This window comes from Coturnix japonica, chromosome 12 (genome assembly GCF_054131305.1).
Source record: "Coturnix japonica strain WE chromosome 12, WE-NBRP24, whole genome shotgun sequence".
Classification (NCBI taxonomy): domain Eukaryota; kingdom Metazoa; phylum Chordata; class Aves; order Galliformes; family Phasianidae; genus Coturnix; species Coturnix japonica.
Window position 1 is genome coordinate 22060403 of NC_140674.1, and position 23280 is coordinate 22083682.

General features: G+C 43.0%; 1 protein-coding gene across 6 annotated transcripts in view; it reads left to right on the forward strand.

The window, feature by feature from the left end:
• Positions 1-20911, forward strand: part of GPR149 (G protein-coupled receptor 149) — a 53079-nt gene extending 32168 nt beyond the window's left edge. For 2 of the 6 annotated variants that reach the window (XM_085513720.1, XM_032446454.2), the window contains 3 exons: positions 2688-2880; positions 4307-4704; positions 18465-20911. In XM_085513720.1, coding sequence (XP_085369846.1) covers positions 2694-2880; positions 4307-4704; positions 18465-19037 — 1158 coding nt within the window. In that variant the 5' untranslated portion in view covers positions 2688-2693 and the 3' untranslated portion in view covers positions 19038-20911. Of the gene's footprint in view, positions 1-9; positions 1642-2687; positions 2881-4306; positions 4705-18464 lie in introns of those variants that run through there. The other 4 variants (XM_085513718.1, XM_085513719.1, XM_015872242.3 and 1 more) reach the window with 4 other exon arrangements.
• Positions 20912-23280: the final 2369 nt, after the last annotated feature.

A 23280-nucleotide genomic window follows, 5' to 3' on the forward strand; every position in this document is an offset into this window, starting at 1 on the left:
AAGTGCAAAAGAATAAAAGCAGCTCTCCAGCTGCTGAGGCACAGCCATGAAGCAGCCACGGGCTTTACGGGAATGACATTTATGGCTGACATCAGATCTGAGTATTTGCATTGGATTTCAGTGTCAGCATCGGAGGTGGGGCTTAGCAGGGACACTGATCCAGCTAAGAGGCAGCTCTGTCTGGGAAGATACTCACTCCCCATTTCTCTGCTATCCTGCTTGCTTCTGACTCCTCCCTCCTGCAGCTCAGATCAGCACAGGGTGAATCCAACAGACTCCCATTTCTACTGTGTTTCTCCCTGAGCTTGAACATACCTGGTACTCTGCCTTCGTTTCAGCTGAACTCGTGAGTAAGGCACATTGCCTGATATATGTCAAAAGTGAATGGCTTGCTATTACCTGAAGAGACTGAATTAATTATCTTCCAGTACTGAAAGGGTTATGAAGAACTGTATTTTTTCCGGCACCTTTGGTACTTCTTTGTTGCCAGATTTTTCAAGAGCATGAGTTATTCTGGTTATCAAGGGAGCTTAAACTGGAATATTTCTTCACTGGATGCTACAAAAAAAGAAAGGAAAACAAACTTACGATGTGGAGCTAACAGTTATGGTTTCAGCTTGTGAAAACTTGCAGAGTCAGTGAGAAGGCGAGGAACAGCATTTGCCAAGGACAATGTCGGTAATGCCTAGTAATTTGTCACTCAATGGGACAAGCTTCCTCGCTGAAAATCATAGCATTATGGATAAACCTAATGAGCGGAGAACTTTGAATGTCTTTCTATTTTGCTTGACTTTTATCATTTCATTCACAGTGCTTCTGGGCAGCATTTATTCACTGGTTTCCCTGCTGAGAATGCAGAATAAATCCACAATTTCAATGATTGTGACCTCTTTGTCAATAGATGATTTGATCAGCATTGTGCCAGTGATTATTTTTATGCTCACGCAGTGGTCAAGTGATGCCCTTCCTCAGCCTCTGTGCACCACCTCAGCACTTATATATTTATTCCAGGGCATTTCTAGCAATCTGAAAGGGTCTCTTATAGTTTCCTACAACTTCTATAGTATCAACAAAACTGAGACAATGAACTACAGTGCTTTCAAACGACGAGTGAGCATGGTATGGGCAATTGTTAGCATTTGGATCGTCAGTTTGCTGATCTGCATTTTGCCTCTCTGTGGTTGGGGCAAATACATCCCCACCTCCTGGGGTTGCTTCACAGACCATGCAAGTTCCTACATCTTGTTCTTATTTATTGTCTACTCACTGTGCTTTTGCCTCCTCACAGTGCTGTCTGTCCCTCTGACTTACCAGCTGTTGTGCTCAGATGAGCAACAGCTATTACACGTCGATTACCAGGAAATCTCTCGAGGCTACATCACCCCTGGGACACCTGCAGGCTGCAGTACTGCCACCCCATGTCTGTCACCTGTGGACCCTGTGGATAAAACCCTGAAGCATTTCCAAAATGCATGTCTAAGCTCAAAGGCAGGTTTTAGGAAAGGTGTGGCTGAGAGCAGTGGACTCGAGCCCCGATGTATGAACAATGCAAAGAGCAGGAGCTTCACAGTGGGCTTTGCCCAGAAACGATTCTCACTGATTCTGGCATTGACAAAAGTCATTCTCTGGCTTCCAATGATGGTAAATTGTCAGACTGATTTACTTTTTGTGATGTTTACTTATGTTTAAGTGGGTCAGGAGTTGATGTGCCATGAATTGAAATAGATGAACAATAGCTGTTACAGTTGTTCCTTGTAGCATACACCGTGTCAGCAAAAGTCCTTTTGAATATGTCTGCACCACTTTACATGAATTTAACTGTTTTTCAGCAGGTTTGATAGAGACTGATTTGTCAGAATGTTACTCTTATCATCACATCATTTGTGTCACCTGAGCACTGAGATGAATAAGGTCGACCTTTTTGTGTTTCCAGTTGCCTGATATACATTTTTTCAGCATTATGGGGTCTGTGAATATTAGTATGCTGGCTTTTATGACCTTTCTCATAGCAGTGAGTCACATCCTTTGCTAAACTGACTGAAAAATAAGAGTTTTTTAGAAAAATGAGATTTGTATGCATCTTTTTAATCTCTACACAAAGAGTAGGGCAGGTGGCTATTAATGTGCATGCACTGGTGTATTTGGGAACAGATATATTTATTAATAATTAGGAAGGAGGAAGTTGAGGCTATAGGATGTGGGTTTGGGCTTGGGCTATCTCTGAGGCTGAAGTATGTATAGACACAGCATCAAAGCCTCCCTCAGCTGAAAGAGAGCATCACAGAGCATCTGCTGCACAGCCCTGGGTGGCACAAAGTTCTGTTTCCCATCAGGAGGTGGAGTTCCTCAGTACCAGGCAGAAACTGAGCCAGCAGTCTTTTCTAAGGTGCTTGGACTGTGAGTTGCCTGTATTAATAGTATTTGGGCATCTGTATTTAAGGTTTAGCTTAAGTAAGAGGTTTGCAAGATTTTGAGAATGAAGAGGAGAATCTTTGACAGTATGATTTCTCAGCCGTGTTTTAGGAAAAAAAAAAAAAAAAAAAACAAACAAAAAACTTGTTAGGCTGAACATACAACATCTGTGAAAACCTGTAGGTTTTACTTGTGTCACATTCATGTTCTCTTTATTCCTGGAAGTCTATCATGTGCCTAAAGCAATTTAAATTTCAAAATGTTCTGCCTTTCAGATACAAATGGTTGTCCAGCACATCACTGGCTATCAAAGCCTTTCATTTGAGACACTTAGCTTCCTGCTGACATTGCTAGCTGCCACCGTCACCCCAGTATTTGTCCTGTCAGAGCACTGGATCCACCTGCCCTGTGGCTGCATCATAAACTGCCGGAGGAATTCATATGCTGTGTCTTCAGAGGAACTCAAAAGTAAGGCTGGGGGGCTGACATACAGCTGGAATGTGGTTAGGAAGTTAGTAACAGTTCTTGGTGTTCCTTGAAATCATTTACCTGAAGTACCTGAATTACATAAGCATTATTTGGAGAAGAATAAGCAATGCATGGCATTCTTTCAAGTTCGCTGGAGAAAAGTAAGTTGGCTGGTACTGATGGATGGTGAGGCATAGAAGCTTGGTGAGGTTCCCAATTTGCTGACAGAGCTTTCAGCAGAGCTAGCAGACTCTGCATCCTAGTTCCCTGCTCCTCTCCAAGATGCATCTGCCAGAATCTAACTTGTACTGGTGGAATACATGGACCGTGCTAAATGTGGCATGGGGAAAAAGCAACTTATTAATTGCAAGCAGATCACAAAGAGGAGAACAGCTACTGTTTCTACACCTGCCCTATAGCTGGCAAATAGAAATCATACTGACACAAGAAAGAAAACCACAAGGGACAAGGAGGGTCATAATCCCAGTACAATGAAAACAGTTCAAAGCTGAGGACATACTCCACAGCTTTGGCCTCAATATTTTCATGTTTATTGTGTGTTTATAAAGATTACCTGAAGGTAAACGAGAATAGCAGACCTTTACTTGATAACCTCTTTAGAATTTTCTGAAGGCCTGTTTTTCCCTGTGCCTCCAGGTAAAACCAGCTGCAGGAGAATGTGCTCTCTGTGCCACAGCCTGTCTCTCTACATACTGCATGACTTTTGTCCTTTTTGTAATGAACTTGATCATGTGGTAACACTCAGAGAAGCAGTAAACAGAGAAATGCAACTGTCACTCTGTGAACTTACCTCTAGTGAAAAACACCTTTAGGTTTCTGTAAATGTGGGTAACATTGTGATATTTATGGCTCAAATTCTGCATAATACTTTCCCATAAATTTCCTGCTCACAGTTATTTGTGAAATAAATCTCCGGTGTTCATGTGTCTGTGCAGAGGGGTTGTATTTTGAATTACAAATGAAAATACAACCTTTCGGGTAATCTTAGGGGACTACTTGCATTGAAGGTTGATTTTCAGTACTCAGAAACATTTCATCAATTTGTATAATTTTTCATCTTTAGGACAGTGTCTCAAACAGGCTGTGGGGGAAAAAAAGGTACTGCAAAATTCAAATATGATTTTAGGTGTAGACCATAAAACATGACACACTATGGAAATGGCAGGAAACCTAGTAGTTTCCTGGAATCCTTGAACTTTGAAATGCAGCATTTCTGAGTTCATTGAGAAAGAACTGCTATCTGAGACATAGCTTTGTAACAATTCTTTCTTTTTATGCACAGCAGTGACTAAATTCGTATTCCATCTTTTAGAATGTAAGTTTCATTGCATATGCAATGAAACTTACATTCATTTTAATTCTTGGCTTTGACTCCTTCCAATTCATTTCATCCTTTTTTGTTCAGCCAAGCACAGAGGCTTCGAATTCAACCTTTCCTTCCAGCACGGTTATGGAATCTACCGAATATCCCCCGAGAGCCACCACCACGATGGCGATGGTAAATCCACGTCGTGCCACAACCTGCTGGTTTGCGAGAAACCCTGCGAGCCGCCGAGGGGAGGTGGCGGCGCCGCGGCGCGGGCGGAACTCAGCACCGCGGACAGCGCCCGGCCAGGCCCGGCGGGGTTCAGCACCACGGACAGCGCCCAGCCCGGCACCGCGGGGGTGCGCGGGGAGGCGGCTCCGGGCCTCGGCAGGAGCGTGGAGGGACCCGAGAGGAGACTGTCACACGAAGAGGGTCATAAGCCAGAGCTCACAGACTGGGAGTGGTGCAGGAGTAAATCGGAGAGGACCCCTCGACAGGTAAGGTGGATATTTGCGCTTATTTTTTTTTTCTGGCAATAAGAGTTACTGCACTTTTGCTTACGCTGAAGTTTCTGTTAGTTCTGTTGATTGCATGTTTATTTTTAGTAAAAAACTTACTCAGTGTTGTATATTTTAGTAACTTCACACCTATTGCAGATTCTGGTCATGCAGTGCTCCCTCATTCATCTCCTTAATCGTAGATCTTGAACTATAACCTTGTATATACCTACGTAATCTGTATATGGAGAGAATTCAGTACAACTTATGTTAATTCATCTTAATGAATAGGTTTTTTTCTCTCCAAGTCATTCCGAAAGCTTATATTTTTAAGAGTATTTCCTGGTGACATTTCAGTCATGCTTATGTTTTGTGCATGTAAAAAGGGAGAAATGAAAAAACAAACCTGAGTGGTGGAACTACAGACTAATGCAGGCTTCAGTCAAACCACGAGGACTCCTAGTAATTTTTCATCCATTTCCTTAAGAATGTAGATAATTATCAGGAAGAAGAAATTCTGAGTAATCTTTTAGCTCTGTGAGAGAAGGGATTGAAGACGGAGTCCAAACATGTCAATACTTCAATGTTTTCTTAAGGATGCCTGTGGACACAGCTGTAGTTTTTTGCACAGGGGTCCTGATTCTGCTCCTTTGTATTTGCTGTCTGCTTATAGAATCTGAAAGAGCTTTGCATAGCTTGAGAGAAATATCAAAACCCATGGTTTTTAAGGACATAACATCTACAACTAATACAGAGCTCCTTGCTACATGACTCTCTTACCTATACATGTATCTCGTTGAATGTACCCCCATTACCACAGAAGCTGGGGTTTGCTCTTGGTGATCAGATTGCATAGCCACTATTTGTTCCAAGTGCAGAGTCCTCATTCAAGGAATCCTATCCTTGTCAGTGATGTCCCCTATCAGCAGCAGCAGGATCAGGGATTTCCTCAGGTTGGAGGCACTTTTGTTCTGCCATGACAGTCCTTGTTGTTACTGCCCATGCTGAGAGTCCCTGCTTCAACTTCTGAGTTGGATTTAACAGTGAAGAGATGAGTTGCCCAGAACTGCCATTTGTGGAATGACAGGCTGAAAATGGATTCAGCAAGAGGACAGCTATTATCTCATGTAAGAACACAGTCTTAGAGAAGAACTGCCAAGTCTTGTTTTATATAGTTAGTATTTGTTTAAAAGCAAAAATGTCACAACAGTTATTGCAGGCTGAATGCTGAAAGATATTTAAACTCTTAATTTGAAAAGATAAGGATTGTTTGCGGTTCCCTTGTCAACTATCTTTTAGACTGGCAGTAAGTGTGAGGTTTTCTGTCTCCTAAAAATCTGATGTTACCAACCAAAGGCCAGACATTGGCTTAAGGTGCCAAGTGAGCCTGCAGTCTGACATCTGTAGCTAAAATAGAAATGTGCAGCAGCTGCTTGTCCCTGTGCAGTTTACATGCTGCTCTCTTCACATACTGGGCTCTAGAAAGCCTCTCACAGTTGTCTAAGGACTGTAAAAGCATAATGGTGTATTGTGTTATCTGCACCTGCTGTGAGTGCTTTCCATAGGCATTGGTGTTTATGCTCCAGTTCAAAAATTTGGTCTGCATTATAAATGTATGTGCTGATCTTCTGGCAGCGTAGATGTATACCCATTCTCTCAATAAACCAGTTTGGTTTTGTGTGCATATAAGTGCGTAATTTTAATGTTTTATATGTGACATAGACACAGTTTTGTACTGTTGCTGTAAATTGGCTAAGACACCTGAAGAGTCAGTTCTGACTTTGGAAGTTTCTCTTGGTGGAGTTTAAAAGGAATTAGGTTCAGCTTTCAATTCATAATGTGTGAGCAGCCTGAAAACACATGTCCAAGGGTGAAAATGGAGGATGTTAAAACATTTAAAAATATTTTATAACTATTATGCTTTAAGGGATCCACATCTTCTGGAGGCAGTGCTGATGAGCTGGGTGAAACTCATTATTTTGTTGCCTTTCCTGCAAAACTGGAGCTTCTAATAATCTTCCCAACATGTCAATTCCGTGAATTCCACAGTGGGTGCAGTCTCTCCTTGTATATTTGACTTGTGATACCTGTTGCTACCTCAAACCTTCCCCACTAAAGCAGAACAAGAGGCAGGAAACTAGAGGCCAAAGCCAGAAGCCAGAAAACAAAGCCAGGCTGCCCAGCCAGCTATTAGGTAAGCTCTGAGTGTTCTGCTGTGCTCTGTAACATTCTGTAGATGTTTGGCATTACACTCTATATGAAAAAGATTGGATCCTGCATGAAGCCCACAGGACAAGAGCTGCAGAAGGCTTTAAACTGGAAGGGGCCTCTGGAAGTCAATTAATCCATCTGCTGCTCCAAGCAGGGCAGACCTGAAAGCTAGATCAGATTGCTTAGACCCTTGGGCATCTGTAGATAAGATGTATAAGTTGTTTTTCACATCTAAATAGCAGAATCTTCTCTCCTTCTGATAAACACAACTTTATAAATTTATAAATTGAGCCAAAGTAGGAGTTTGATACTTCAGATTCGATTGATAATCCCTTTCATGAAAAATCAAATGTTCACTCCCTTGCAGTGTGCAGTGATGAACTACTGTTTGTGGGCAAAAGTACATGATGACTGAACCTGTTTTTAATCTACTAGTTCTTGCTACCCTGCTGTGTGCCATTATCTCCCTTTGACTCTCCTTGCTGTATTTTCTAGACAGGTTTCCTTTTCCCGTCTCCCATGTCTGCCATTTCAAATTACTAGACCTGTGACTTTGCTTAGAACAGTTACAAGCGTCTTGTTGGGAAGTAGTTGGCAACGACTGTGTGTGGCTGGCTGTATTTGCCCCAGGGCTTTACATGTCACTTTTGGACAGACTTCTTGAGTACCTGCATTACAAGGAGTCCTAATTCATACTTTTCTGACATTTTCCAAGTTATAACCCAGTGTACAATTGCCAAGCATTAAGGCTCCTATAGTATAAAAGTTCAAGGCTTCTAAATTAGAGATCTCTCTAATTCTGACATTGAGCACAAGCTTCCAGAGCGTCACAGTGCTGGCATTTGCTTTGCTGGTGAAAAAGGACAGTGTATGAAATTCCTGCAAGCCTTCTAAAAAGAGCTTTAATGCACTTCTCAGATATGTGTTGAGTGAAAGATTGGTTTGAACCAAACATTAAATTAGGCAGAAGCCTTCCCTTTTGTTTAGTCTGCCTGGTAGTCCCTAAGTATCTAAGAAAAGTCACTTTCTCCTTGTCTCACCATTATTCACTGTTGTCTTTCTCTGGCATTTATTGATCACGTACTTCTGCTTACTTTGCCAATTAAGCTTGCCAACTGTGGAGAAGATAGCGTATCTTACCAGGAAATGGATGATTATCCTAACAGGATGAAAGTCCCTCATCTTCTGTAGTTTCAGACTATAAAATGCTTGATGACAGAAATAAGTATAGATGTTCTTATTAGAGTACTTCCAGCTTTCTGTTCAATAAGCAGAACTTGTAATAACTTAGAGTAGGAGGAAGAATAGCAATTATAGATAAATTTTCTGTATAGCTGCAAGTGGTGTGGAAACTGTGTTCTTATATGCTGAATTTCCACATAGCAGAGGGTACAGATAGTCAGCTCGAGAACTTAGTGAGAAAAACATATAATCATATAATCATAAAATCATTTAAATTGGAAAGGAACCTTAAAGTTCATCTAGTTCAACTTCCCTGCAATGAACAAAGACACCAGCAGCTCAGTCAGGTGCTCAGAGCCCTGTACAGCCTGACTATGAGTATCCAAGATCAGAGTATCCACCACCACTCTGGGCAACCTGTGTCAGTACCTCACCACCACTATTGTAAAAAAACTTCTTGATATCCAATCTAAATGTCTCCTTCTTTATTTTGAAACCATTTCCCCTTGTCCTGTCACAGCAGACTCTTCTAAAGTGTCTGTTTGTCTTACAGCCCCTTTAGGTACTGACAGGCTGCTCTCTGGTCTCATCTCCAGGCTGCGCAGCCCATCCTCTTAGCAGAGGTGTTCCATCCCTGGGATTATTTATCTGACCCTCCTCTGGATGCACTCCAGCAGGTCTGTGTATCTCCTTTGCTGAGGACTCCACATCTGGATGCAGTAAACCATGTGAGGTTTCACAGCCCAGAGCAGAGGGGCAGGATCACCTCCATCATTCTGCTGGCCACACTTCTTGTGATGCAGCCCAGGATACATAACCTCGGTCCCCTTGCACTTACTTGTTGAAAAAGGACAGTGATTTGTCTTACAGGAAATTAGAATGCATTTTTCTCACACAAAAATTGTGTATCATTTCTGTTCTACGACCTGGTTTGAAAGCCTTGAAAAATAGATCACAGTAAGTACCAGCAAATTTAACAGAATCTAGTGTAGTTGCAGGGAAAAGTACATTCCTTATAGCACTGATGTGTTTTTAGCTGATAAACTCTCCTTATTTCAGATTTGGTGAAGTGTTTATGTTAGGAGCTGCCAAACTCCTAACACAAATACTTGAGAACATGAATGACAGGTGGCTAGGAGGGAAGAGGAGGAAGCAGCCACTCACCTCTGCTACTCCAGAAAATCCACCTTGGAACTCCTTCTATAAAGGTTTTTATCCATAGTGCAATTGTAAAGAAATGCGGCAGTTTCGACCTTTCTTCCAGATTTCTTTTATTTTCGTTGCCAGGGGCTCTGCTGTAGAAGTTCTGCTCTCTGAGCATGCAGCAGGACCTTCATTTCAACAGAACAAAACCCAAGGGCAGCTGGAGGGGGACATAAGAACATAGTTCCCTGCTACTGAGAAGCATGTGGAAGGAGCAGCATGGCATTATATATGTAAAGTGCTGGAATGGAATGGAATGGAATGGAATGGAATGGAATGGAATGGAATGGAATGGAATGGAACAGGTTCCTTGAGTTGGGAGGGATCTATAAAGACCATAACCTCCACCTGCAATGAGGACATGTTTCTGTAATGCTGACTTAAATGTCAGGTGACTTTGGATGATAGGCATGTCTTCTTGCATGTCGGTACTTGAAGAGTTTGAATGTCACCTATTTCCTTTTCTCACCTCTACCCTTAAGCTCTTTCTTGCTTTGTCATATCCATTTTTTTCTTCCTTTCTTTAAAACTCTTCTGTAAATTTACTCAGTCCTTTCACCTAAAAGATGTCAATTTGCCTTTGTAGCAACGTGGGAAAGGTGAGTACAAAAGGAAAGCCTCCATAAATCTTGTCTTGCTGCAGAACTAGCACATGGCAATGACTGTGCTGACAAAATGAAGGCAGAGGTGGGAATACTGCGTGCAGCACTGTGCAGTAAATCACAGTGTTTATAGGCAAAAAAAATCCTCTTGGGCTGCGTTGTCAGGGTAGGGACATAGCTGGGTTTTCCCCATTATCACTAATGGAAGTCAAGAGGCCGAACCACACACAGTGTTCCGGAGATATATCCCCTTACTTTCCTGTCCTGCAGAGCCATCTTGTATGTTTCCTCCCAGCTCTGTGTCTATAGCCGGAGATTTTCAGAGGTGTTAGATGGTTGTTATCATCATATGATGATTATATGTGGTGTTCTTTGCGTTACTGAATAAATGTTAGTCCTTAAATTTCCTATTCCTCCTTCCCCAAAGTAGGCATTACATACTGGGTGGATTAGAGCAGTTTACCGGCCACTGCTCAGAACTCCAAAAAGCTTTGCAGTGACAGATTTGCCAAAATCTTGCTGACCTCTGACATGATGTCCATCATATTTAAATGCACCTTGTGCTACCAGGTGTAGGTAAGGGCCCATGTAAGGAGGGCATCTCTACCCAAGAGTGAGCTGAGCACAAAGCTCGAGGTGCTGCTCCATCAGCTTGGTGCAGGTACAGATGCAGAGCAGCTTGTGGTGCAGCAGAACTGAACCATTCAGCTACACTGTGTTCAAGGATTAATGTGTGCAAACCTGTGTGCTTGGCTGAAACTTAATCAGCTACTGTAACTGATTACTAAAAAGTAATTAGTTTCAGCCAAGTGGGAATTGGCCAGTATTGGGGACTCTGTGGTTCAAAATAGCACAAGCAGTGAATCTTTGTGAGGGACTTTACAGATTTAAAGTAGTTGCCTGATTCCCACAGGGAGGTAAAAGCATGACGATTTTCTGGTTACGCCCATCCCTGCAGTACTGTGGTGCTCATCTCCAGCCCAGCTGGACAAGGGGTGGGAGGAGCAGGACCAGGGAACATTAACCCAGGCAGCAACCCTGCTTGGCCTTGGAAGTGGGGAAGTCAGAAGAAGGTATGGATTGGTCCTTTGATTATTCAAACATTATCAAAATGGACCAGAAAACAAACAAACAAACAAAACAACAACAACCAACACCAAAAACCTGGCACATTTTACCAAAGTTTTTAAGTAGAAGAGTTGGTTAACAGGGAGGGCTGATCCAAAGCACCCAAAGTGCAAGCATTACAGCTTAAAGTTTGGTAAATACTCCATTATAACCAGCAGGACTTTGACATAGTCTTCACAAAGCTGTGAGCACAAACGCTGCTGATATTTCAGATGTCCAATGCCAACAGCCACTCCAGTACTTCATGGGAAAGTAACTCTTAATGGGGCTGAATATTTATTAGTGCTGGATGCAGGGAAAGACACAGCAGCTGGCCGGCACCACTCGCTTGCCTGAGATGATTTGGGGAAACAAGGGATGAGAAGTGTTGCACCTGCTGACCTTTTTTTTCAGTCTCTGAGCAGCAGGTACCTTGCAGAAGGCTGCTCATTTTAATTCATGGTTTGAAAGCAGAATTTTTTGTCCTGTTATTTTCAGACCATAAAGAAGCAGTGAGAAAAGGGTATTCATCACTTTGATTTAGATTTTTGGACAGTAAAGTGACAGAAAATACATGTGATGCCTTTGATTTTATGTTGAAGCTGTGTGCTGCTTAGAAGATGCTGTAGCTGGTTGTCTGCTCACCTTCAGTTCTGGGAGTAACGTTTGGCTCCATAAGTGATTTCTCTGGAAGGAAAATTGCATGAAAGGAGAATGTGTCAGTTTTTTATTCAGAACCTGTATGGGCCAGCTGTAATTGAGAGGGAAGCAAAAAATGGTCCTTGTCATTTCTAACTCTCTCTTGGCTGCATTGTTGAAGGATACCTTTAACATCTCATAAAATAGCAGTGTATCCCCCTTTCCTAAAGACACTGTCTATAAATATGCCATGTATGTTTTTGCCTCTAGTTAGGAGCCTTCAGGCAATAGAAATCTGTCAGGCTTGAAATCTTTTATAGGCTGATTTTTTTCTTCCTTTGACTTGATTACCTCATCTGTGGTTTGCCTCAAGCAAACTCTTTCAAAAGGCTCTATGTATAGCATGTATTTATGTTGCTTGCAAAGAGAATGGGGAAGTCTGTGTGCATAATTTCACTTAGGAGAAGTCAGTGCTGTGTCTCCTTATGTCAGGAGTTTGAAGTTGTTTTAGCAGTGATAAATATACAGGATCTGTCTTGCTCCAAGTAGGCTGTAAACATTCCAGTAAACAATGAATGGACTTGAAGATTATATTTGCTTCCCACCAGCCGTACAACTGTATCTGTGCTAATTTATGGTGATGTTCTCATCCCGTCTCTTCAAGTAGTGGTTGGAATCAGTGTGGCATTTCTCCGTCTTATGACTGCTGCAAAAAGCTGCCACTGGCTATAATACCAGTGCTCTCTTCTCAAGGGATCCTAATGCCACCTAATGGAGTAGGAGTAACGAAAGCTGTTCCAATAAAGCCAGTACATTCTAGGCGAGCATGTTCTCCACTTATTAAGGACTCATGCTTTTCTTCACCAGATTTGTAGATTACTGTATTTTCCTAGAAAGCATAAACACCGTTTACTTCAGAGTGCCTGCTGCTCAGCAGAAGGGCTCTTAGGGTAGTGCTTGCAAATGACCTCAGAACTTTTTCTTAGGGTGGCAGTATATAAATGAAATAAACTTCACCACGAGTGGAGAAAAAGGCAGGGCTTGGCTTTGCAGCTGCTACAAAAATGAGAATTAATGTGAGTGGATCATCTCCCATACAAAGTGCAATATTGAAGGACTGTCTTGAGCTCATTTGCTTCAGGCACAGACAACTGAGTACAGCAGTTCTGATACCTCAGTGCTGGTATTCTTACCTTGGGTGCCGCTGTTGTGTTTGGGTCCAAGGCCTGTCCAGATGGGGCAGACCAAATTCAAATCCAGGCTTTCAGGTCATCTGAGGTGACCTTGTCTATTCTTGACACACCCTGTGTTGGGTCTAAATTTACTGCAGGCGGCCTCTCAAAGGGCAAGTCATTGTAGTAATTAATTTTGGGAAGAGGAAGACTAAGCCTCTGTTTTGAAATAAACAGAAAACACATTGTCTCTGAAAGGAAATGATGGAATATTTACTGGAAATGTTCTGAAATTAAACTTTCTTAACTGGGATCCATATTCCATCAAAGTCCCTAGGAATGGAAATTCATTTGAGCTTTATTCATAGTACTGATATTTCTGTTTGAAAGGCAGTGTGGTCCCGTGGAAGTGGTGTTGGACCAAGACGCAGCAAAACGTGCCTCCTGCTCATGGCCCTGCACTGCACTCACTGCTCAGCAGCCCTGGGGGACGTTTCCTGCTCTGTGAGCTCACTTCAAAGGTCTCTTGCCGTTCCCAGAGTCAGATGTGCACTGACATAAGGTCTGCCTCCCTCTAAAGCTCATGTTACATTTGTCTTAGTATTCTAGTATTAGTCCGTTCTGTGACTCATGGAGTGATGAGGGAGTCTACCAACTAACTTGTGCTGGAGACTGAAGCAGGTGAGAGGCTGCAGCCGTGTACCAACTGCCTTGTGCTCCAATGGCTGCAGCTCTCCCTCCAGTCCTGTGTTACACTTGGTAGTTTTCTGAGGACATCTCAGATCCTCCAAAGCTCCTCAGGTAGCACTAGGCAGCCAGGCCCAGGCAGCTACAACAACTCTTGTGTGTCCTTTCTGAGGATGCATCCTCTTCTCATAGTCAGAGAGGAAAGCTCCTGTCTTAGGTGCACTGGATTATCCTCCAGATGTGCTGCTTCCCTTGGATCATGTTGGATTTTCAGGCTGCTAACACGCTCCCTTTCTTCCCCCAGTTAACCTTTTGTCTCCACTGGCCTTTACAGTATTGCAACAGCAATTTGTTGTTATTAAAATCAAACTAAGCTGTGGATGACTCAAGCCACCACTCAGGTCATGTAAGTTGCTGAACAGTTTTTTTACTTTTGATTTGAGTTGCTAGCAGGTTTCCTAGCTAGGAGCCCACCTCTGGAACAGAGTCAGCTTTGGTCACAGGAAACAAAATACTGACTGATAACTGTCTGGAGAATGGAGCTGGGATGCTTTCCTTTACCTGCTCTGCAGGGATTTGCTTCATGAAACAAATCTTACCAAGAAATCCTGGGAAGTGTACACTTAATCCAGGTCAAAAACTTACTTTCTCTTCAGGGAAGGCTGTGGTTTTTCTGGACTCTGTAATTGGCCCAGTAGGGCCATGTGAAAGCTGTAAGTCAGGTGACTCTTGTGAGCCCTTTCTCACTGCCCTGCTCGGGCCAGTGGCTGTAAGGTGTGCTTCTGTCCCCTACGCTTTTGTCAGGGTGTGCTCACCTGGACCTGCTGGAATCAGCCAGAATGGGGAGAGGAGAGCCCAGCCTGAAACTACAGCGATGCTGTTGAAGGTTTGCCTCATAGCAACAACTGTTTTCTCTCTTCTGTGAAATCTGGGAGGTGGATGGTTTAATTTAATAATGAAAGCATTTGCTTTATCAATTATGTAGAGATTTCTCTGTTCAGAATGCGTCAGCACTCCTTAAGGAACAAGTACATTTGTGATTTACTTCATTGTAATTTTCTGTCTCGGCTTGTTAAAAAATGCATGTGCTGGTACACGTAGTCCTCCAGTGAGAGCTCTGTCCCAGATTCCAGCAGACAGAGCAGACAGCGGCCACCTCCAGCATGAGCAGCACAGGAGTGTGCCCTGTGATGAGACACCGTGGAGTGAACTCTGCACACAGAGTAACACCAGGCAGGGCAGCTCCTGTTGTCCAGGAGCTCAGGGTGAGCATCACAGCCTCAGAGATCCTGCAGTGTTCCTGAGTGCTGAAATACATGGGAAATAAACAGTCTCACAAATTACCAACTTGATGTTTCTGTGATGCAGACCTGCAGAAAAAAATCCTCTGGGGGCAGAGCTGGGGTTGAGTGCTAGTTTGTTACTTTCATGAGACTGGGCAAATCTTAGGAGATTCAATTAAAGCCAGTTTCAGCAGAGAGATGGCAGATCTGGCTTACTGAATGTTTTGGTTGGGGAATGCCATGATTTTGTAAATTGAAACATTCGAGCATTTCCAACTTGGAACCCTTCAGAACTATCAGAAATGAAGACCTGAATTGTAAAAATATATGTATTTCTATACATATATATGTGGACAGTAAGTAAATACTTCTATGTACATATACCTATGTGCATGTAAAGAACAAGCATCTTTAAGTAGATCTAAGAACCAGAATAGGCTTAATTTTCTGCATACTTTTAATTGTAGAACGAGTTAAAGGTGCCTGTAATTGGCTAATATTTCTACTGGAATTTTCCTAGTTGAAAGTATGCAGTTTCTGGGCTTCCTGGTTGGTGACCAGGACATGGCACATAAGACCTGGTATGTCCGCTTCACTTCAAAAAGAAAAATATCCATTTCTCAACAGAGGACAGACAGAGAAAAAGCCATTCAATCTGCTGTCATTGGAAAACGTCTTACTCTCCAGAACTGGAGTGCTCACTGCAGCAAGTGGGGGGTGTTTGTTGTCCCCCAGGTCCCTCCATCAGATCCTCCATCTTGACATTCACTCTGACAAATCTGTAGTGTTTTATAAAGCAGAATGTAACCTTGCACCAAAGTAATCAGTTCTTATTTAATCTATTTTTTTCATATTCTTTCGATGTCTTTCTGCATAATGTAAGTGCTTTTTTAGACAGTTCTTCAGACTCTGAGCTTGATTAACTACCAGAAATGCAGATGCACTTAACTGACCCTGCAAGGAGTTCCAGTGTTGATTGCTGAGGCCAGGAGGGCTGGAAGCAGAGCTACAGTTCTTGTGCCCAGCAGTATCTCAGTATCCAAGGAAAGCACCATTTTAAACGTGTGTTACCAAATCATTATATCCAGGCTCGGTGTGTTGCACTATCTAAGAAACTGAACTTGCCCCTCCATGAGCACTGCTCAGAACACTTAGCAGGCTGTGCCCACTTGATCTTACCCAGATCTGAATTTGCTGCTCTGTCCTCTGGTGTCATTAGTAAAGTATCTGGGGTGGAAGATAAGTGGTCTAGAGCTTCCTTGAGAGAAGACAGAGAAGAAAATAGTTCTGCTCACATATTTCCTGGAGGAGTGATCCTGATTACTGCAGAAAATACAACTGTGCTTTTTAAAACAGTGCCCTATTCTTTGCTTTAAAACAGGGGCCGCTGGTGCCTGCCCCAACAGAGCTGCTCTCCAGGAGCTCCAGTACCCCACCAGCAACTGGGAGCTATCAGTGAGATGCTGGATCTGACAGTCATGTGTGGCTTCTTTGATACCTCTGTGCACAGCACAGCCACTGTCTCCATAACCACACATGGGAAGAATGCTTGAGGACCATTTCTCTCTGACAGATGTATTGAAGAGAGTAATACAACTTTGATTTCCTTCCAGCAGGGCGAACCAGCTGCTATCACTTTGTCAGCTAGATTCCTTTGATGAAGGACTGTGTTAAGTCACAGTCTGGCAAGATTTTTCTATGCAATGAAACCTATTTTCTTTCTCATGCTCTTTAGTGAAGGTGAGGTAACGTGTCACTTGACTGAGCTGTGTGGTTGTAAGTTCTGCCTTGTTCTGTGGATGTCTCATCACAGCATTGCCCTTAATAATGAGCAAGTAATTGCCTTTCCCAGCTCCCTAAGAAAAATTACACCTTTCCAGTACCTGAAATGTCTCTTTCTACTCACTTTCTCAGTATTACTGGAAACACTGAACAGGACTGGTTCAAGTGGAAAGGCTCTGTTCAGTGCTTCCAAGGCTGAGCTCAGTGTTTCCCTGTAACTTAATAAGGAAAAATTGTTCCTGTTTGAAGAGTTTCTGTGGGCTGTCTTCTGTTTGCAGGTAGGTCTGTGCCAGACAGAGAGACATCCCTGCTCCTCTGGGCAGCCGTCTGTCTCATCTCAGCCCTGCCTTACACTGTACAGGAAGAAATTCGAGTGCTAGCCAAACTCTTCAGAGCTTTAGACTTCCACATCCTGATAAATCAACCATTTATCTTCCTCTGGTTGCTCCACCCACGTCATGCTTTGCCATTTTTTTTGCTTTATCACCTTGCTGGCTGGTAGCTTTTCAGTGCCCTCAGTGCACACTTCTGGGTGGGAGCAGAGCTGGATTTTGCTGCTTCTCCCAGTTTCAGCAGTCTCTCTCTTGTACGTTTCCATCTGACCAGTGCCACCCTTCCATGTGATCTTCCCTGTCCCGGACCAGTGCTTCCTGAAAAGGAATATGCCTTTGGCAAAGCTGAGGTTTGTTTTAGCAGTATTTTTTTAGTGGATAAGAACTTGGTTTGGGATGCAAATCCCTGCACCTCTTAGTAAGCAGTCCAACTGAAGCAGAGTAGGTGAGAATGAGCCTGTACATTTGTTCTCTCCAACATGAGTCATTGAATGGCTGGCCTCCACTGTCAGAAACAACAGTCTGTAAGGTGAGGAAGAGAGGCAGGATCTGTCCTGCAGCACTGTGAAGGGGAATACTTAACAACTCGCCTCTGGGTGAGCAGCCATGGTCCACGCAGCAGCAGACTGCTTCTGTTCTCCATGATGGCACACACGGTGACTGCTTTGAGTAATGCCTTCATTTATTTGCGGCCACTTGAAACACTTCTTTCATTGAAACTGCTAAGAATTCTTCATTTGAGGATGACCTTTAGGACTACAGAGCTGGAACTGAATTTTATCTCTATGCCTTCAAGTGTATGATTTTTTTTTTTCCTGCTGATAAATTCAGCTTTGTACTACAGGGAAATCCATATTGGTGTCTCAGACTTGTGTGAAATGAGGGAGCAAGGGAGTGAGTCCCTGGATGGGCTGTCTGACCACTGCCATGGTGGCATTGTAAACTCTTACTATAGATTTCCTACTGATACTATTATTTATTTCCATAAAGCTATATCAGTAATTCTGGAATGGTATCTGTAAAGCTGTTCCAGTAATTGTAGCTCAGTTGGTAGGTGGCACCCGATTTAGTTAAGTGCCCAAGGGAGACAGATGCTGTCAGCATGGAGTCCAGTTTTTGTGAAGTTCTTTGCTGTTGTTTCTCTCCTTTGTTGACTGAATGGAGCCTCAGGAGATCAGTACCTCCATTGGAATTAAGCAGAAATTAAGTGAAGACACTTGCAGAGGTCACTGCTATTACTGGCTAGAGAGATGCCTGCTAATGCTAGTTGTCTCATTGTGGACTGCCTGCAATGAAATGTTAACAGCAGACTGTTACCATAAAGAGTCCATAAGCTGTAGCTGAGTCACGGTCACTTCAGAATTCACTTTTTATACTGAAGTGCACGGTTATGAACACTTTTTTATACTCTATAACAAGCCATATAGTTAATTTAAATACCAGCTTCCTAAAATAGTGCAAGGAAAAGCCTTCAACAGTAAAATAAGTGAACTGGTTATCTGTCATAGATTCTAGCCTCAGAAGTTAGCATTAGGTAATGGTAATTCTTTCTCTTTTCAGCGGTCCGGTGGGGCCTTAGCTATTCCTCTGTGTGCGTTTCAAGGAACTGTGTCTCTTCAGGCACCCACAGGAAAAACTCTCTCTTTGTCTACATACGAGGTAAGCACTGAAGGACAGAAAATAACACCCACGTCAAAGAAGATCGAAGTTTATCGATCCAAAAGTGTTGGTCACGACCCCAACCCAGAGGAGTGTCCTAATACATTTGCTGACACCAGTGTTAAAATTCATTTAGAGGTTCTTGAAATTTGTGACAATGAAGAGGCTCTGGATACTGTTTCCATCATCAGTAATATCAGCCAGTCCTCCACACAGGTAAGGTCTCCGTCCTTGCGTTACTCACGGAAGGAGAACAGATTTGTCTCATGTGATTTAGGGGAAACTGCTTCCTACTCGCTCTTCATTCCATCCAACAATCCTGACAGCGATATTAACATCACAATTCCAGACACTGTGGAAGCTCACCGGCAGAACAGTAAAAAGCAGCACCTGGAAAGAGGTGGTTATCAGGAAGAAATACAGATGTTGAACAAAGCATATAGAAAGCGGGAAGAAGATGGCAGCAGCAATTAAAAGACATTTAATTTAAACATTTAAACTGACTCAGTGGACGTTGCTCCTCTTGACTCAAGTTACCCTAACAAACACAGTGCCAGCTGGTTTGGTTTGTTTGTTTTTTTTTTCTCCTAGCACATAAATGATTTTTATTTGGATACACTGTTACATAGTTAACACACATGGGAAAACAAATGCTTCAGTGCTTCGCAGCTTTGAGTAATGAAATTCAAGTTTTTATGTATCTCTTTATTTGAGGACAACTTGCATCTGAAAGGAACCCTAAACAAAGTCCTAAAAGCCACCCTTGCTTGCTTGTTGGCATTGGGTGGTCTATGGGAGGCCAGAAAATGGGAGAACAAGTCTACACCCATGAAGATGTTAGGGGTTTCAATGACTGTTGCAATTCCTCTGCTGATGTGGCAGACTTGAAACCTTTACTGAAAATTTGTAGCACAAGCCTAAGACTAAGCCATTTGGTTTGGGATTATATGTTACCTACATGGTTTAATTTTCTACTGCTCTGTACGTGACTGATATGTAATGTCTCTGTGTCTGTTGTATTGACCGTTGAATGTGGGTGGCTGACATGTAAGCATGCACAGTTTGTAAGTCCAACATTGTGAAAATGTGCTCTCATGGCTTGACATTTCTTTCATTGAGTGTGTCAAATGTTGGTTGAATTTATGCTGGTTACTATAAAGTGTGCCGTTTTCTGCCTCCTAGATCTCTTAGGAGAGGGGACAAGGCTGTTCTAGGAGGCCAAACGTAGAGACCCAGCTTAGCTGTTGACCTCAGCTTGAGGCTGATTGCCCAGATCAGCTTCCTGCCCTGGAGCACCCTCTGGAGGAGCCTATCCTTATGCTGCCTTACAGGAAACCTAGAGCCAAGTCTGAAATCAAGCTGAAACCCATGAATGGACTGTTTGTCCATTTGATTCCAACAAACCAAGGCCAAATCAGTGAATGAAGTCCTCAAGTCTAATGCTTTTTGTCTGAGAGCTCGTCTTCTGAGATTTTGTCATTCATTTCAGCTAGACAGAAGTAGATTTCAGCAGGACTTTCAGAGGTTTGACTAAAAGTTACACCATTTCTTCAGTTAATAGATCTAATTTTCTGTGAGTGACAACATAATAATTTAGGTGTCTGCGGTCACCTTCTTATCCTTTCAGTGGGAACATGCATGGGAAAGTAAGCACAGCCCTATTTAGGATTCCTTTATGGATTCTGAACAAGTAGAGCAGAAGGGCCAACTAGCTCAGGCTGTGTTGAGTATGGAGGCATGGAAAGAACAGGTGATTTACCTTCTCACTTCACCAACATAAATCAGGCCTGCCACCGCGTTCAGAGGGGCTGTGCTGGTGTGACAGTGATGTAGAGCTGAGGAGAATCGGGGTCAGAGACTGCAGGCCACTGTGATGGAGATGGATCGCTCTGTGCAAGATGTACTTTTCACATTCTGCTCTTCCAAGGTGAAAACAAAGGTTCTCATAGGATTGCCTCAAGGCTCTTTGTACCCCTGCAATGCTGTGTTACATTTCAGATTTAACAAGAAACTACAGTAGATGGCGCAATCATTGGTAAGTCTATTGAACAGGTGATATCTTTGTGCATGCAGCAGGGGGACACGTTCTGCTGTCTCTTAATGTATTGCTTTGCTTTGTGTTTGTAGGATGAGCTCAGAAAGCTGCTTTATAGCAACAGATATTCTCAGTCCAGAAAAAGGCTGTGAGGGAGGATGCAGTGCATCACTGCCCCAGTTTGGTCATGTTCTCTGATGGGTGCATTTAGACTGTGTTCAGGTTTGGAGGCATTAAAATTCTGACCCTGAGCTTGACCTAACTGTAGAATGTTGTCTTGCTGGTGTAATAAAAATACATTTTCTTTAATGAATCTGTAGATTTGGTCATGTCTGAATGTCTGACTATTTTATATTTTATTTTAGTGACTCACATCATTAAACACTGTGAAGTGTCTGGAAGCCCAGGCTGTAATTACTCAGTAGATAACAGCTCCTTGCACAAAGTACTAGAAAACTTTTTCTAAGAGAAAACCTCTGACTCCTGTACTTGGGAACTGTCAGAGTGTCTTCATTTATCGTTTTATGAAATGTATTTAATTTTGAAGTACTTATTTTGAAATGGTTTTTAAGGAAAAGAAGTCTCCCTGCTCTGTTGTTTATCCTGCCTGACCTTTTAATGTATTTTGGTGACAGCTTGACATTGAGGGCAAAGTGTTTGTCAAGGACTGTTTGAAGGTGACTTGAAAGAGACCTCATCTCTGCTCAGACACCATAGCAACTGACTCAGAAAGTCCCTCAGAAAATTTGACCTGCATCAGCCCCTGCACTTCTCCTGCTTGTGGGAGTTGGGCTGTTGAATAATACAAAGGATAGAAAACAAGAAACTCAAAAGAATTTCTGAGATAATCTTAGGTAAGCAGCATATCCAGTGTGTTGGAGTTTCCCTTTGGTGGCACATGTGCAATAACAAGAATGTTAAGCTGATAGAGTTACGGGAAAAGCAGATATGTAATAGGCAGAGCCAGGCCTCCAATCCCAAATGCCAAATGAAGGATTGGGCTTCTTGAAATAGACGATATGGCCCAGTACTGAAATGTATGTTTCTTATTCTGTTTGAATGACAGCATCATGCTACTTCATAAAGAGTAATAATTAAATTTTACTTACACGTTGTTTTATCTTTATAGGTTTGAGGTTGATACATATATTCTGGAACATGATTCCACTTCCTGCTATGTATCGCTATAATGATTTCCAAGATGAACTATGACTGCTAGGTTTCTTTTCTCTCATGAATATTGCAGATTTAGGTGTCTCAGGGCAGAATAAGTTCTGCTTTTCTAGTCTTAAGCAGCAGCTGTTTTATCCATACACTCCTGTATGCTGCACCTTCACTCCTTCCAGACGAATCTTTTCTCATAGAGGCAGCTCTCCTGAGTGCAGCAGTGCTGCTGTGCAGCAGCAAGGTTACTGCCTGGGGTCGGAGCAGTAGCATGGGATCACTGCGGTGTGCCTCACCTCGGTGCTCACCTGACAAGTTTTGTGCTCTCATTGGAAACTGGACCTCAGGGAATCATTAGGAATTTGACTCGGAGGAATCTCAGTTTGGATTTCTGAAAGGAGAGCACTGAGTTCTGCCCTCTCTGAGAACACGCTGCTGCATAAAGAAATTGTTACGTATTTTGCATCTTGATAGTGTGCCGCTGAAATGGATGAAAAGTGAATGTGAGCAGTGGAAAAAGGGATCTGAAAAGGCCCAGTAACTGGCAAAATACTGGGAGCATTTTAAGAAATACATTTTGGCATATATGTCAGAAGATGGTCTTTAAATGAATAGATGGACGATCCTTCCAGCGTCTCAACCTACAGATCTATTGCAGGTATTGGGATTTGTGACGTTTCCGTTAGGATGTGTATTCTTTTATCTTAGTGTTCAGAAGACATGGCTGAAATAGTAGTTACATGCACACAAGGGAATTTAGCCTGGCATTGAAATCTCATTTATGCACATCCCACATGTGTGCACTGCTTCGGTGCCCAAATACACTTCAACAGAGTAAATCTGTTCATGTCCTGTAAGTGATGCTCCTGCAAAGTGATGAGAAAGAAGAGAATCAGTTATGATTCTTGCTTTTTAATTTGATGATAATGTCTTATCAGTTAAATGCAATGGCCTTATGCATTATATATGTTGTGCTGGAGACAGCCTGCAGTTCCACTCCATGACTGGGGTGCCCAGATCTCCTGACCCCGTTATCTGTTCTGAACCAAAGCAGGTCCCTGCAGTCTCATCCTCATCCCACGCTGCTGTTAAAGAGCAGCAAAGGGAGGATGCTTCTTCCCAAGAGTCAGGGGAGGAGCAGCTGATGTGCTGCTGTGTCCCAGTGCCGGGTTTGGCCTCCGCAGCCTCCCTGTGCTTCAGCTCCAGCTCTCCGTGATGGTTTTATCCCGACACTACGCCATTAACCCGACATTACGAGCAGTAGAATAAGGCTGCACGGACGTTATTTGTCCAGTCGGGTCTGACCCAAAGGCCAAAGTTGTTTTTCCTGAGTTTTTTTCTGTCAGTTCCCAGTTCCCAGATTAAAGGTAACCCGAGAACGTTTCACAGCCGGGTTTGATGGCACAGCCGGTTCTTATTTAGCGGCGTTACCGACGGGCGGGACCGGGACTCGAACTCGCGGTGCTGGTGGGGGCGGGGCCTGCGGGAGCCGGAAGTGACCTGTGTGAGGAGGCGGGC